The sequence below is a fragment of the Ipomoea triloba genome, chromosome 6, assembly GCF_003576645.1.
Source record: "Ipomoea triloba cultivar NCNSP0323 chromosome 6, ASM357664v1".
In the NCBI taxonomy this organism is placed as follows: Eukaryota; Viridiplantae; Streptophyta; class Magnoliopsida; order Solanales; family Convolvulaceae; genus Ipomoea; species Ipomoea triloba.
In genome coordinates this window covers 16775556-16793236 of record NC_044921.1, presented here as the reverse complement: position 1 = coordinate 16793236, position 17681 = coordinate 16775556, and the positions used below count along the sequence as shown (strand labels likewise).

Genomic DNA, 17681 nt, shown 5'->3' with positions numbered 1-17681 from the left:
TGACTTATAGTTTCACCCAAATTGGTCCCCCTCTTTCTCTCTATGTGTTTTACTTTATTTTCTATCTACTATTTGATCCATAACACACACAACCACTTGTGTGCTCAAATCAAACAAGCTACAAAATTTTCTCACATAAAACTTGTTGGAGGAAGAAGATGTTATATGAGACTTAGACAGACTTCTTCTTCATTCTGTAAGATTCTGCAACTATCAATACAACACACTCTACTTCTCTTTTTCTCTTGCTATACTGTGACTACAATCCAACAAAACTTGATAAATTTAAGACTTCTGCTGTGTATTTAATATGTTAATAATTTTCAATTCAAACAAAATTTTTAAAATTCTATTCAACCCCTCCTCCACCATCCCACCACCCCACCCTTAGCTTCTTCTATATTTCTATTTACCAAGGACTAATAGTACCTAGCAAGTAGCAAGTAGTATGCCTTCCAAACAATGCACCTTAAGAGTAATATAATCTCTCTATCATGCACATTTGTAACACATTTTGGCATATTTCAGCTTTCAAATATTTTCAAATGGATGGCTATCTTGCACCAAGAACGCAGTTAGAGGCATTTGTGCGCACTCCAAAGGAACAGACAAATCAAAAAACATTAGATTCGAGTCATTAAACACAACCGTTTTCAAATCTTCAAAGACTTGCTATAAGCATCAGTCCATATATAACCAAGCTTGTTATTTCGATTATTTGGTCGGATTATAGAATTGAATAAGGAAATGTATTCAAATATTTGGTTGAATAAGGAATAAAAATGAAATATTTAGTCAAATGACGGAAGTATCCATATTCAAAATAATGTATGTGCAGTGTGTGCCCGCAATGTATGGATATATCTACATAAATCAATGTAAATAAATAATATATAAGGAAACTTTTAGTATTATAGAAATTTAATTATTCATGATGAGACACAAATAGCTAGCTAGTATATACCATGACTTTGGGAATCACTATTCCTATTACAAAACAAATAATAGTCAATTTCATAGAATTATATTTCGTATGGCATAAAAAGAGAAGCAAGTAGAAGAATAAACTTATTTCATAGAACATAATCAATGCAATGATATTTCTTATCTATTCTACCAACCAAACTCCACCTCCATTAACAACAGCAACATGCTTATCTATATTCTAGATTACACCAACTTCTGCAAATCATCATGAAGAAACGACCCAGTAAACAGCAGAACTACTGTTGACGAGTTCTTTCCAAGAATTAATAATAATAATAATAATAATTAATTGATTGATTAATCAATTTATTATTCATTTTCTAGAGAAGAACATTTGTCTAGATTTCTCCTTGGTCATAACTACTAAAACCAGAGGACATAAAAAAAGGGAGCGTCAGCTTTAAGACTTAAAAGTTCAAGTAACTGAATTGTGTATGTTTTACACCTTATCCATTTCTCTAAACATACATATATATATATATATATATATATATATATATATATATATATATACACGCACATATATGCATGCATGTATGTGGCATATGTGTATAATGCATTAAGTAGAAATAGTTATCTTAATGGTTAGGATTGAAAATATGACAGCTGAGAATGAATTGAATAACTAAAGGAATTGAAAGCTTTGAAATGAAGATTGTGAATGCACAAAAACACAATGCTGCTTAGTCTTTGGTTTGGTAAGCATTCTTTACATCTTTAATTTGTTTGTTTTTTTTTTATGCTTTTAGCAAATATGGTTTACTTTGTGCTTAGGGCAGTGTTTTTTTCTGGTGTGACTCAAGGTCTCCACTGTCGGACACCGTGTCTAATCGGATTGTAGGCATCTCTATTGGGTGGGACAGCTGGCTTAGAAGCCAAGGATCGAACTCTTGACCTTTGGTTAGGGATAAATAAGTCCCTTCCACTCAACCAATCCCTCCAGATTAATGCTTTGGGCAGTGTGGGAGTCAGAAAATTTCATTTGGAGGGTCAATGTAATGTATTGTAACGAAGGTGTGTTATTCTGTTGGAAAATATTTTGCAACAAGTAAAATGACAAACCTAATTTTTCATCACAAATTTGTCATTATATTATTTTGAACTGCAATGATTTTTTCATGATTTACCTACATAAATTTCCGTAGGCATGCATTTTCATGTTTTCTTGTAGCAATATAATTATAATTATAATTATTGTAGGGATCATAAATATATAAATAAATAAACTAGACAATTAACAAACACATGATAATAAAATAATATTTATACAAACTATAAAACATTACATTTATTTTTGTACTCCATTTATCCCATTTTATATGTCACACACTGATACAATTTATATATTTTAAATTATATTAACAAATCTATTAAACACAAAATCAAAATTAAAAATTATAAGAAATTATTTAAATACATTATTAGATTGTATTTGTAACAATTTATCTTTCACAAAATTTGAGGTTGCCAAGGCTATACATTTAAACATATTAATACATATAATAACTACAAAATAAATAAACATATATACATAACATTGCAAAAAAAAAAAAAAACAAAACAAAACAAAAAAGGGATAATTGGAGCCCCTACCAGTCCATCTCTTGCATTGTGAACTTATCTAACCTTGTAACCCTAGCCGGCAAAAGACCACAAAGAAGTAAACCAGTTAACTCTTTGACCAGTTTAGATGAGGTTGCTCATGATCTTTACGTAATTAATAATAGGTATTAATAAGGTTGGTCAATTCATATGTAAGAGCACCCCTATCAGGGGTTATTATGTGAGATATTGCAGAGAAAGTGTCACATGGGAGGAGAGAAGGGAGGAGAGAGAGGGGAAGGGATCATATGCAAATGTTGGGTTTTTTCAGAAAATAGGACCCATATGTTTTTAAACTCAGTTGCACAATTTGTGCGTGGAAAGCACAAATGCGCCCAGCGGGCACGTCAGGCGCGCCTAACAAAAGTTTCTTTTTCTTTTTTTTTTGTTATTTCAGATTTGTTTTTTAATTTTTTTCATCTCCCCCCATTTTCTCTTTCCTAATCACACTTACAAAAACTTCTAAAAAACCGCGAAAAAACTCTATTGATAAGGATGCTCTAAGTATGTAACCAATAAATATATAAAGTATTTTTAAAATAAGACAATAAATATTTAATTTAAGGCAAAAACTTGTGTGAGACCGTCTCACCGTGAGACGGGTCGGCTCAAGATGAAAATGTAATACTTATACGCTCAAATGTAATACTAGTCAGGAATACAATTTTTGTTACTAAAAGGGTAAATGTAATACTTTTAAGGTAAAATACAATACTTTTACATTTCGATTTAAAAATTAAAAGTATTACATTTTTCCTCAAAAATATTATATTTTCCCTTATAAGTAAGGGGCACTTGTCAACATTACTTATTATGAAAAGTGCAACATTTTTTCTTAAGTAACAAAAATTGTATTCCTGATTAGTATTATATTTGAGCATATAAGTATGACAGTTGCACATATAAGTATGATATTTGCATGTTACTTCGACCCGACCCATCTCACGAATAAGGATTCGTAAGACGGTCTCACACAAGTGTGACCCTTAATGTAAAATTAAAAAGAAAAATAATTTTTTTTTCTAATTAGATTGGATTTTATATAAGTATTACTTGTAAGAAGAAATCACTCTTCAAACAAGGAGTATAAACTCAACATGTGTGAGTGTGTGACGAGCTGAGGTTATAGTTGTTCGTGACCAAAAAACGAAAATAAAAAATGAGTCGTCGAAACTGTTACGAGAAGTAACTTATGTCTTTGTCTAGCTTGAATTGATGGATGTATTCAGTTTTCTTGCCTATCAGTAAAACATACGTACTAGAAATGTTGTATCACTCTATTGTTACTATTTTGTCGGCACAAAAATAAAATGATATTAGAAAATCCCAATAGTTGCAATTTTTGGTGAGTTTTTGAAGGTGTGACTAAGAAAGAGAAGATGTGAGGAAAGAAATAAAAATAAAAAATAAATAAAACATAAGCTTTTATGCACCTAGATAGGGATGCATGCGCTTGCTGGGCACACAAAGTACGTTGAATGCGCGAATAGACATTACCATTTTTCCATGCAGGCCCCACATGCTCAGTCCAAAAACATCTCCTGCAGAGACGCAAAAACTTCTCTCTCCTCTCCCCCACGGCCCCACATAAGCCTTCCTCCCTCAAAAACCACACCAAGAACTTCTATATATTGGGAATGCCCTTAAACCACAAAACTTTTTGAGCCCTAAAAAAAAATATTAATAATATGCTTCCAATTATCAAATAATAATAATAATAATAATAATAATAATAATAATAATAATAATAATAATAAGATTCCATTTCTCCTTGTTCTTCTCTTCCTCACCTTTCTTCTTCTTTTTCTTTCTTTTCTTGTTCTTATGTATATAATGTAAACAAGGCTGTCAAAGCTTTTCAAATTTTTGTCAATCAAAAATTAAAATTTGACCACTCTCAATTTCGAATTTTCATTCAATAATGGTGGTAAAAAAATTAAAATTTTTTTTTATCAAAATGTGTCTATATTTAAAAGAAAAAAAAACTTTTTGTCCACCTTAATTAGGCCTTACCACAGGTCCACAGTTGCTTGGTGTACGGAAATATCTTCCAACTATATTAGGTTGGAAAGTTTTGGCCAATATATTTTTGTCCATTTTCAATTTTAATTACCATTTTGGAAGGAAAGCATGCACAATGTGTCGAAAAGTTGACTGAAAGGTTGGTTGGAAAATTACAGTTTAGAGTATGATATAGGTCACAATGGGTAAGGCTGAGAGTTTAAAGAGTTAAACTCGCTTTTAGTATTAATAGGGGTATAAATGTAATTTCAAAAACAAAGAGTGTCTAACTATTTTTACCCTAAACCTTTAGGTGTATCATTTATAGGTGCAATCCAACCAAGTTGGTCGGACAGTTAGTTTGATAATCATAAGGTTCAAATTTTGATTTCTCGTGAGAGTACAATTGTCTATTAATTTTTTAATTTCAATCGTTTAGCTATGTGTAATCTATGCTGGTTTAATTTATTTACTTGTGACCCTTTACCAACTATGGTTATAAGGTAGGTGAATTTTGCCCTTGTGACCCTTTTTTGTCCGTAAGGGCAGCCCAAGTGGTAAGGCAGTTACACCTGTAGCCGAGAGGTCGTGGGTTCGAACCTCAAGCCCTTGGGTTTGAGCTGGTCAGCTATGGGTAACCTTGGCTGGTTTACCTCCTTGTGGTCCTTTGCCGGCTAGGGTCACAGGACGAGGGTTTACTCACTAGTCACACAGTCAGGAGGGTTTAATCCAAGGTAGGCGAATTTTACCCACAATTCACTTTCGAGTAGCGGGATTGGATTTTTTTTTTAAATCAAAGAATATTAAAGATATATACATTGAAGAGTGCAATTGGCAATGGGCAATAATGAGAATAAACGCTTTAATTAGGGTTGGTAGAAATGGGTGAAAGTGGTTGGACATGCAAACTAATGAAGCATATATCTCTGTCGTCCCTTTAATTTCATACTTCAACTTGCCAATAACCAATGATCATATTTCACATGCTATATTTTTTTTTATTTAAAAAAAGTCCTATTTAATTTGTTGAATCAAATTTTATCTCGTTTATCTTAATACTGTGAAATGAGATAGAAGCCATAATTTATCATTTTTACAAAAAATTTTAACATTTCTATAATTTTTTTATTTTATTTTCATGTATACAATTTTAGCATTTTATTATATGTTTTCTTCAATAAATTTTATAATATTTATAACATGTAGTATAAGATCTAGAGTAGCTATGTTAGAAGCATATATAATATCCAAAATTAACTTTCTTGATAAACATGTGAGATTGACCCCTTTAAATAAAATTTTAAAATAATGAAATATTTATTATTTATACATTTAATATAATAAAATACTTATGGATCGTATTTAAGTAATTTACCTACATATTTTTTTATTGGTAAATTTGATTTTTTTTTTTGAAGTGTTTCATAAAAGAGAGAGTGCATTAAACTTACATGCATGCATACAATGTAATAACATTTTTATTATAATTTTTTTTTTGTATTTATGGTTGGTTTGTTGATCTAGCCATCTAGGTACGTATAGTAATATTATTATATTCGTGAGACGGGTCCGGGAATATTATATTTTTTCTCATAGGTATTATAATTTTTTTCATAACTAACTCTTCAATCTCTAATATTACATTTTGATTTAAAAGTATTACAGTTTTCATAAAAAATATCACAATTTTTCCTCATAAGTATTACACTTTCTCTCATAAGCATGATTGAAAAAAATCGCTAGGCGCTCCTCGAGCGCCCGCGGGACGCCTAGCGTGTAGGTGCCTAGGCACCCGTGTATTTTCTTATTTTTTTTATTTTTTAAAAATTTGTTTAATTTCTTTTTAAATTTTTTAAGACTAAAAATTATAAACTATTTAATACTTTAATAGTTCATACTAAAATATTAAATATTAACTTTAAAAACATCTAGAGTTTGAACAATTTAGGGCCATTTTCCCCAAAACGATGTCATTTTGAGTAAAATAACTCATTAAAAAAACAAAAGAACAATAACTAATCAACCGACTATGCGGCATATTCGGTGCATAGGAAGCCTAGGTGGGATTTTTACAACACTGCTCATAAATAACAACCAATCAATTAATCCCTAATTAGTATTACATTTTTCTCATAAGTAATTGTTCAACTCCTAAATATTACATTTTTTCTCTAAAATATTATAATTTCATTTATAAGTAACAAACAATTTATTCCGTATGTGTATTACACTTTTCAACATAAAAGTTACATTTTCATCTTGACCCTACTCAGTCTCACATGAGACTCATCCTTATTGTCAGGGTTAAGAACTTATCACTACTCCAAAAGTTATAACTAGCATCGAAAGCTCAACTTTATTTTCTTACTTATACTTTTATAGTAGTCAGCACTAGATTTTGACAATAGGATAGATGTTGGACTAGGATATATATATATAACAATTATTATTATCCTTATTAAAATAATTAATCTTTTATAGTAAATAAGTTTATAATTCATTTCAATTCATATTTCAAAAATGAACTAAATAAAAAAAAATTGACATTCAACTAAGCATTTAAAAATATATAGAAATATTTAACAAAAAATGAGTAGTTTGTGAAAATTATTTTTCAAAAAATATTTAAATTTTTAAATTTCCAAACCGACCCTACTAAGATTGATTGGCTATTAAGATTTGATGTGACCATCACTAAGGATTTAAGGTAATGAATTGATTTGTCAATTAATTGTCGGTCTATAATGATGATAGTATGATACTAGACTATTTAAGCATAATCTCCCACTCCTTTGACAAAATGGTATTACACCATCTAGTTGCACGGGAATATTTTTTTTTTTTGGAATCCAACAAATCAAATATATTAACCATCATGATAAACTGAAATACATTAACGCGGGAGAATATCCCATTTCCTAAGGACTGAAGATGAACCAGTCGCCCGTGCACATGAACTATTTGATTCGCTGACCTCTTGACATGGCGAACTAACACGTTCCCGATGTCACGAGCACACGGGAATATTTAAGTGTAAGAAAAATTTTCTTTGTAGTTCAACAGCTCTTTTGGTGATATGATAATTTAGACATTGGTAGTACGTATATCAATACCTTTTGTATCTGTTTAGTAAAATAGTTAGCTTATCAATCAATTTTAACTTATTTGATCACTATTACCTGTTTGACTTGGTTAAAAAATTAATATAAGTGTTTGGTTAATAAGTTTTTGTAACTTCAAAATACTAAAATTCAAAAAGATACTTAAAGAAACTTTTTCAATAAGCTTTTTTAGAAAAGAAATTATACCAAACAGCTATCAGCTAACAATATAATTAATTTACCTAACATCTTTCTACAATCATGTAATATTATAACTAGTCACGCTCTCTAACTCAATCAGCTAACAGTCATTTATCAAATAGTGTCAAATATGTGTTATACATGTAAAATACATGTATAAACAATGTCTATTGGCTAACATTTAATTATTCAAATTATGTTATTTCTAACACATAAATTTGCATGCATGCACAACTAGATACACAAGACAGACATACATAAAAATAAGAAATTAAAGAGCGAGTAGCTAGCTAGTTGGAAATAAAATATTGGAGCTACCTAGCTTCTTGGTGAAGCATGATTTGCATAGGAAACAACGTAAACCTGGCACCATTATATATATATATATATATGTACTTGCCTGCATAAGTATACTGATCGATATGATCATTATTACCAAGATCATCTGAAATAAAGAAGATCGATCGATCGGAATCAATGGAGGGAAATCTTCCACCGGGATTTAGGTTTCACCCCAGTGATGAAGAGCTCATAACATATTACCTCAGTAACAAAGTTTCTGATTTTACCTTCACTGCAAAAGCCATTGCCGATGTTGATCTCAACAAGTGCGAGCCTTGGGATCTTCCAGGTATCTACCTTTCCGGCCTAATTCTTCAATTTATCAATTATTAGTGTTATATAGAGTAAAATGTTTTTATTTTATTCTTATATATATATATATATATAATTCTCAAACAATACACCGTGTGATATATCACGCGAGCGCTCCTCATTATGGAATCAAGAAAACAAGTAAGCCTCAACCACTTTGATTTTATTGATCACCTTAAAGTCTTGCTTAAATGGTATGTGGGTTTCGAATTTCAAGAGAATTTAGGGATCATTGAGAGACCTTAATCGATCAGATATTTTAAAATCATATATACCCATTGTGTACCAGCTACACTTGGGTAGGGGTTTAGGATGTGGTCATTGGGAGACCTTGACGGAAGACCCCTTGTACACTAGGGACACTTGGACAAGAGTTTTATGGGTTTAGGAGGAGGTCATTATTGGGAGGACTTGACCGATTGAAGGTGATGAAAACCCCTTGTGCACCTGCTACATTTGGGTAGGGGCTTAGGATGTGGTCATTGAGAGACCTTAATCGAAGAACCCTTATGCACCAGCGACACTTGGGCAGGAGTTGTAGGGGCTTATGAATGGGTCATTGGGAGACCTTGACCGGTCGAAGGTAATGAAGACCCTTGGTGTACTAGCAACACTTAGGTAGGGGTTCTAGAGCTTTAATTAGGATTAGTTTGGCCTAAACTGAAAAGTCTAATGTCTCACAAAAAAAAAAATCAATAAAATTGTATATATGTGGTGCAGGCAAAGCTTCAATGGGTGAAAAACAATGGTATTTCTTTAGCTTGAAAGACCGGAAGTACCCAACCGGGCTGCGGACCAACAGAGCAACAGAAGCAGGCTACTGGAAAACCACTGGCAAAGACAAGGAGATATTCTGTGGTGGTGTGTTGGTAGGGATGAAGAAAACCTTAGTCTTCTACAGAGGGAGGGCTCCCAAGGGATTAAAGACCAATTGGGTTATGCATGAATATAGACTCGAAAACAAACATGGCTTCAAACCTGCTAAGGTATGTTTCAATTGTTATACCATGAACCATAATCCACCTTGTACCGTAAATCTTGATCTAAAATTCATATGTTTGTAGTTACAGTTAACATATTATGTGTCTTCACTTAATAAATTATGTGTCTATAAATAAATTAAAGACACATAATGTGTTAACTACAGACAGATAATATGTCATTAATATAATAGTATATTATGTGCCTTCAATTTATTTACAGGCATGTTAACTGCATACACATAATATTCTAACTGTAGACAAACAATTTGAATGTAATTTTAAACCAGAATTCAAAATACAATGTGGACATTAGTCCGTGATATAATTTTGCCGGTATGTTGTACGTACACATAAAAGTGGTGAGGGATACTTTCCCTCCATCCTTAATTATAGACTATGCATAAGTTTAGTCCTTAATTAGTATGAGTTACAATAACTAAAATTGCAACTCATGATAATTAAAGACTAAATTTATACTCATTCTGTAATTTAGGGACTAAAATTACAATTATTAAGGATAATTAAAATTTAAAATTGATTTGATTAAAACTTTAAATTGCATATGAAAAAAAAAAAAAAAGCATAACAAAAACTTTGTAACAAACGTGCTAATTAAGTTGAATGAAATTACTTATCTAAAATAATAATAATAATAAGTAAGAACAAAAGTAGGCAAAAGAGTTAATATCCGATTTGGTCCCTTGATTATTAGGATTTGACGTAAAAATTGTATAATTGGAAATAAAATTGAGCAAGTCTGGAAGTCGATGACCAAAATGCGCGGTGAAAATCTAATAGTTGAGGGACCAAATCAAGTATTAACTCTAGGCTAAATTATTGAAATTTTAGAAAAAAAAAAAAAAAAAAACAACATAAGGACAAAATTCATGTTTTGCCATAAGAATATTTTCCTGACACTACCTAGAATTGATACATTGCTGGTTTGAGTACCCCATAGTAAGTGAGAATAAGCAATAAATATATCATATTGGTGCATCGTTGGTGGAAGTTGGTGCAAGATTGCTGATCGAGTTTAATGACTTTACTAAGTAAATATGTTCATTTCAAAATTTTAATCAACTTGCATTTGACTACAAATCAATAAGCTAAGATTTATGTTTATTTTGGTAATTGGTTTCTCTCTTCATATTCATTTCCTCAAGTTAAATTAGCAAAGAGAAGATCATATTACTCGGACTCAAAGGTTGGACCATCATGCTTGTCATACTAAGATCTAATTGCGAGCACAGTTGCTGATATTCTAATCAGCTCCTACTAGCATAAATAGATGCATAGGCTTTGTTTAATAAATAATTTTTTTTTGGGTTAGCTAGCTTTTAACAATTTAATCCACTTTGATGGATTAATCAAATATTTGTTAATTATTATTATTATTATTATTATCCACAAAAATAAAATAGAAGATGTCATTCTGCGCTTTTGAGAAAAAAATCTTTTTCTCCTAAATATATATATATATATATATATATATATATATATATATATATATATATATATATATAAAATATTTTTTAAAAGATAGAAAAATAAATTGATTACTATAAAAGCATCTCCACTTTTTATGAGGAGAGTTTTCACGCTTTGATTGCTAGCTAATGTCTCTTTTTGGTAGAGTTTATTACTTATTTTAAATTACAAATATAAGCTATAAGCTACACATTACAAAATAAGATATAAACAAAAATAAAAAATCAACCTTATTAATTATTATTATTATTATTATTGGTTGCTAATGGAGGTTTATAGTTTTATTGCTTGATAGATTAAAATCACTAAGTTTTTTTTTTTTTTTATAAAGTTAGAGGTGTAGTTTAGAATATGTTAAAGATATGGATTTCTCTCTCCTTTTTTTTTTTGAGTACTATTGACTTGGTGCCACTAGACCACAAGGTCTTGACAAAATAGATACTTTAATTACTAAAGAGACATATATAATTTGGGAATTAAAAATTTAAAAAGACATTTTTCGTATAATTAGACGTTATAATTAATAACTAAAAGTAAAAAAATACTTTTAATTCATAAATTATAGTACCCTGATTTGCAAAATGTATCCCCTTAGGACATCTTCAATAGTGGAGTTTTTTTTCTGATTTTTTGAGAAATTTTTGTAGGTGTGATTAGAAAAATGAAAATAGAAGGGAGGAAATAAAACTAATTGTCAGAAAAAAAAAACAAACAAACAAAAAAACAAATCTTCTAAGCCATTTTGCCTCAAAAACTACTAATGTGGATAGCTTTAGTCATCAAAATGACTTTTTTTGTCCATTAGAGGATTAAAATAAATACTTGTGAAAGTTACAATTTTGATCCTTAAGATATTTAGATGACAACTAACATAGTCACTTTTGGATTAAATAAGGTCTACATTATTTACAACTCATGATAATTAGACTAAATTTATACTTCCCCTATAAGCCAAAAACACAATTTCTTCAACTTGAAATTTAAATTTTGTTAAATAGACCCAAAGAATAATGTACTAACAAAAATTAAACAGCGAACAAAGACTATCGCTTTACTTGTACGTACCCCAATTCCTACTCCCTCACTTTTACTTCATGATGTGATAAACATTGATACGCAACTTTTTTCATGTGGCCCCCAATAAAAGCATCTAAATAAAGATTTTGAATGTAAGCGTAAAAATTGGGGGTAGAGAATGTAAATGTACTTGACATTTTCTGCTAGCTAATTTTTTTTTTTTTTTTGAGTAGTACTGAACAAATTATGTTGAATTATTTCTCAGGAGGAATGGATAGTGTGCAGAGTGTTTGAAAAGAGCTCAACAGCAAAGAAGCCACAGGCAACTTCATCTTCTCCACAATCCCCAGAGTCTCCATGTGACACCACCACCTTTGCAAGTGAGTTGGAGGACATTTCAGACCCATCAAACCTTTCTTGGCAAAACAATAATTACTTCAACACCCCCAACCCCATCACCACACTCCCATTGCTCCCTTGGCCTCCAGCCCTTCTAACCCCCACCACCAACCTTTCCTCAGTCAATTCTATGCTCTTTAGGGCCTTACAACTTAGAGCCAACCAAGCACCCATTGCCACTACTTTTGGTTACTCTCATACACCACAAGGGAGTGACAATCATCATCATCATCTTCTCACCCAATTTGAAAATGATTTTAACAATTTCGCCGTTACCACGGCTTCTTCCTCTATGGTTTTGGATTCTGTGAACCAGCAAGAACCACCAATGGAGCAACCTTATAGATTGGACTCCAACATTTGGTGAATTTGGGGCAAATTAATAGAATCAGAACTAACTGTTGTTTGTATGTAAAGGAATTGGAACCAACCAAGACTATGTTATTGTTGGCATTGCTTAGTTTTACAGTTTCGCTATAATATTCAAGCCAATATATATTTAGGGCAATAAGTGAGAGCAAAAATAAGTGTACTAATATATATATATGTAGTGTTGCAATTGTGATTATAGGGACATGAAAATCCCAAGTCTTTGTTGTATATTTTACTTTCATTGAGTTTCCGTATAATTTGAACTTGAGAGCAAAAAATTAAACATGGCCACCACACACACAAAAACAAAACAAACAAAGGAAGGAATTAAAAAGCTACTTAAATTTAAAAACTTTTGTTAGGAACAATCTTAAGTTGATAGATTTTGGTGATGCTAAGAAATAATTTAGGAAATTTGATTCCCAAATAAATGTAATTTTTTTTTTTGGAAACCAAATGAGGAAATATATTATGCGATATCAAGATTCAGTACATACGAAATGAAAGAGAAAGGAACTTTCCTTTCGCATCACCCATCTAGACAATCTTATCTTCAGTAGGAGTCTCAGCAATAGGAATCTTCAGAATCTGCTCAACATCTTATTCCAAGAACATATCATTAAGAATGTCAACTTCCCATTTGGAGTTCTGCACTTTCATAAGAGAAGATACCTTGATATCATTTAGCTACTCGATCACGGGAGATAACACAAAAGGAGAAGATGGATTAGGTAACCAAGGATCTTTCCAAACTGATATGGATGTGCCATTGCCCACCCTCCATCGAACTCCGCTTTTAACAATAGATTGGGACTTAAAGAATACTACGCCAAATAAAGGATCGTTTACTACCCAAGGTAGCATCAAGAAAAGACCATCTCGGAAAGTACCGTGCCTTAAACACTTTAGCAGCAAGGGAGTTAGGGTGTTGAATAAACCTCCAAGCTTGATTTGCCAACATAGAAATATTAAAGTCCCTTAACTTCCTAAATCCCATACCACCCCATTTCTTAGGCACACAAAGAGACTCCCAACATTTCCATCTAATGCCTCCACTCCTCTCACCCTCACAACCCCACCAATAGACATTCATGGCTCTCTCAATTCCTTAACAGTGTCAAGAGGTAGGAGGAATACACTCATAGCATAGATAGGGATAGCTTGAATAACATTCTTAAGGAGAATTTCTCTTCTCGCCCTAGAAAGGAACCTACTATTCCAAATGTTAATTCTCCCCACCACCTTATCTTTTATATAACCTAATATTTCCCTTTTGTTTCTCCCAATCAACGAGGGGAGGCCTAAGTAATTCCCACTTAGAATACCTTCCCTCATCCCAAGAAAGGAACACAACTCTTCCCTAAGAGAAACATAAACATTCTGGCTAAAGGTTGTAGTGGATTTAGAGTGGTTAATAATCTGACCCGAGGCAACCACAAACTCATGAAGAACATTATTGAGAGTAGTACATTCTGCCACACTAGCTCTGTAGAAAACATATATTAGAAACTACAAGGACTCCTCTAGACACTTGAACTCCATGAATCTTCCTAGCTCTTATTTGCTTCTGTAACATAGCCTGAAGCACCTCAAGAACTAAGATAAAGAGATAAGGAGATATGGGATCTCCATGTCTAAGACCCCTACTAGGATTCACAATACCAATCTCTTTACCTTCAAGAAAATTTTTGTAGTCCTCAAGTGTAGATATAAGCTCCCATACTAAGTTCAGAAACTGATCCCCAAACCCCAGTCTTCTTAGAACAGCAATCAAAAAGTGTCAATCTACTAGATCATAGGCTTTACTATAATCCAATTTAACTCTCACAAAAGCATACCCTCTCCTGTCTCTTTCGTTTCAAATAGTGATTAACCTCATAAGCCACCATAACATTATTAGTTATAAGCCTCCCAGGAACAAACGATGACTGAGAACTAGACACAAGGTGATTCAGGAAGGGTTTATGTCTATTAGAGAGGATTTTAGATACTAGTTTATACAGGATATTGCATAGAGCAATAGGTCGCAAATCCCCCATGAACTCCGGAGAAGCCTTTTTGGGAATCAGAGTAATATGAGTAGAATTCAGCCCTCCCTGAAGTTTCCCAGAATGAATACAATTAGAACAGAATCGAACAACTTCATGACCAATAATATCCCAAAAATGTTGGAAGAAGCCATGACTTAACCCATCAAGCCCCGAAGATTTATCCGGTTTTTACATACCACACCAAAGTCCAAATTTATATGAATGCACCAGTCCAGTTAAATGGTGAGCTCTAACTAAGTTTTGCAAGATCAAGTGACCTTCTTTATTCCATAAAATCGGGTTAATATCAATTTTAGTTCATACATTAACCTAGGATACATCCAATTTAGACTGCATTGAGAGTCTATTAATAAATAACATTAAATATCATTTCTGAATAGATAACATTGAATTTGGGAACTATTGAGGTGGAACACAGAGCAATTACCCGTAAAAAAATACTACACAGGTAATTTAAAAAAGAAATAAAAAATTTTAAGCAACTGGAAAATAAATTCTTAAATATATGTTCTATTAATGTCCATGCTTGATCTTGCAATGTATAATAATGTGAAATAGAAGTTTGTAATGTAAAGATTAACTGTGGAAGACTAATTTATTACTCTAAAAAGGCATAAATGAATCTATGTACATGATTACTGCTTGTTTTTTGTTTGAAATTTGTGTAGAGGTAAATTCTATGGTATTGCATTTGCTAACAATTTTTGTTTTTTTGTATCTATAGATAACCTCAACACTTTATCCATTAGAACGTTAGAAAGTAAAGAAGATATCTGATTCAATGAGGTTGATAATACAAAAAACAACACATTAAAAAAACAAAGGTACAGTTAACCAAATCTGCATTTTCCGTAGACTTTAATTGCATTACATAAGATAAATCCCTGAGATTACAAAATAGTATACTTAGATAGCAGTGTGTTATTTTCTGCTACTGCTTTGTATTTCAGTGTAACATGTGCCTAATGTTTGTGTAATTCCTGTTATCTTCTTTTTGAAAAAAAAAAAAAAAAAAGGAATTACACAACATTAGGCACATATTACACTAAAATACAAAGCAGTAGCAGAAAATATGTCAATAAACCCTTGGAAATGTAACCAAACTAAATGGCTTCTTCCTTAATAGCCAAAGTTCGACGCCTTGGCACTTCCACTTCCCCAAAATCCTTCAACAAACACCTCTTAACAGCAATGGAACGAAATCCACATTTTCATACTCAGCCACAAGACTTTGAGAAGAGAATCGTTGGTTTAACCGACGAACTACGTGGAAAATATGAGTTGCTTCCACTAAGTCATCAGAATCATCACCCAAGTTGACAACATTATAGCTAGCAAAGAAATCCTACAAATAAAATAAAACAAAACAATAACTGTATGTAGGTAAACAAAAAAAAAAAACAAAAAAAAAAAAACAAGACCAGTAGGCATACATCATCACCAATATTCAAACTTCAAACAAAATTGGTGAACCAGCAGGCATACCACCAACACCATCTAATTCACCAAAGTGCTTAGCAACACAATCCCTTTAAAAATGACAATTCCATTTTTACATCTTAAATGATATGAACGGGCTCGAATTAGCAATATGCTAATAGATAGTATGGTAAGAAAGAAATAGATGAATCTTTTTTTCTACCATACTATCTATTAGGGTTATTCTAGTTAGAAAACTCTAGAAAAAAAATGAAAAACGAAAGTATATATAATTATAACATAAAAAGGAATTCTAATTCTAAAATAAAGTATAGAGGGTGATTCCATACCCGAAAGTTGTTTCTTCCTCATTGAAATTTTAAAAAAGCATTTCTTCTTAGTGAGAACAGAATATCATATTCTTGTAACAACATAGTTTAAGAATATCAAATTCTATTTTTAAATTTAAAAAAATTAAATAAATAAAGTGACTTACCACACCATACTTTCCATTAAAGTCAGAACAGAAACCCCACTAACTCAGGTGGGATCGACCAGAGCTTGCGAGATTGTTTCCTCCTACATAAAATGAAATTAAAATTTTAAACAAAAAAAAAAAAAACTCCTATTCAACTACTTCGACCATTTCCGAGCACCTCATAGCATTTTCGGGACATCAGAAGATTCGATCATTTCGGTATGATTTATCTTGCACCGTCCCTTCCAATGGGTTTCGAAGATCAAAATCTTTTAGTGATTGGCCCATAAATGACCTAGGTAAATCCATGAACTCTATTGGATTATTCCTTCAATTGGATTATTCCCTTGAACCTGTAATTGTCTTCTGATGCCAATTCAATCAGATAGATGAATCTTTTGAAAAAACTGTTCAAGGACCAAGCGATACCCCCAATATCAATACCACGGATCTTCAGACCTATTCCCATTCTTATTCCAGTAACTAATGTGATTCTTAGATCTTGTTCGTGAGATTAAGAAAAATTCTTCTAATTTCTATGTATACTACATATATTCATTATAAGTCTGAATTTCTTTTTTTCATTTTCTTTTAGTGTCTTCTTTATTATATCCCCCTATCCTTCATATGAATCTAAAAGTCCACCAGAGTCTATCGTTCCGCGGATTGAAGCAAAAGATGCTTCAATCAAATCTTTTTTTATTTTTTTCTGTTAGAAAAAGAGGGAATCCCCCTTTTTCCTTTTATTCAACAAATATTCAAAAAAATCAAAATAGGAGACTGGAAACGAAAGTCGCATTCTCGCATCGATTCTCCGTCACGCTGTCGGAACAAAATTATCGGATGCAGCGATATAGAAATGTTTGGTACATGAAGCCACATCTGATAGATATACATCGAAATCTACTTACATAGAAATTCATCTTGA

At 31.8% G+C, this 17681-nt stretch overlaps 1 protein-coding gene across 1 annotated transcript; it reads left to right on the top strand.

Annotated features, from left to right (window-relative positions):
- Positions 1–8353: 8353 nt before the first annotated feature.
- Positions 8354–13021, top strand: LOC116023242 (NAC domain-containing protein 92-like). The gene is made up of 3 exons (XM_031264229.1): positions 8354–8523; positions 9267–9532; positions 12300–13021. Exons 1-3 carry the CDS (start codon positions 8370–8372, stop codon positions 12798–12800), a joined length of 921 nt encoding a protein of 306 aa, XP_031120089.1. The 5' UTR covers positions 8354–8369; the 3' UTR covers positions 12801–13021.
- The last annotated feature ends 4660 nt before the right edge of the window (positions 13022–17681 follow it).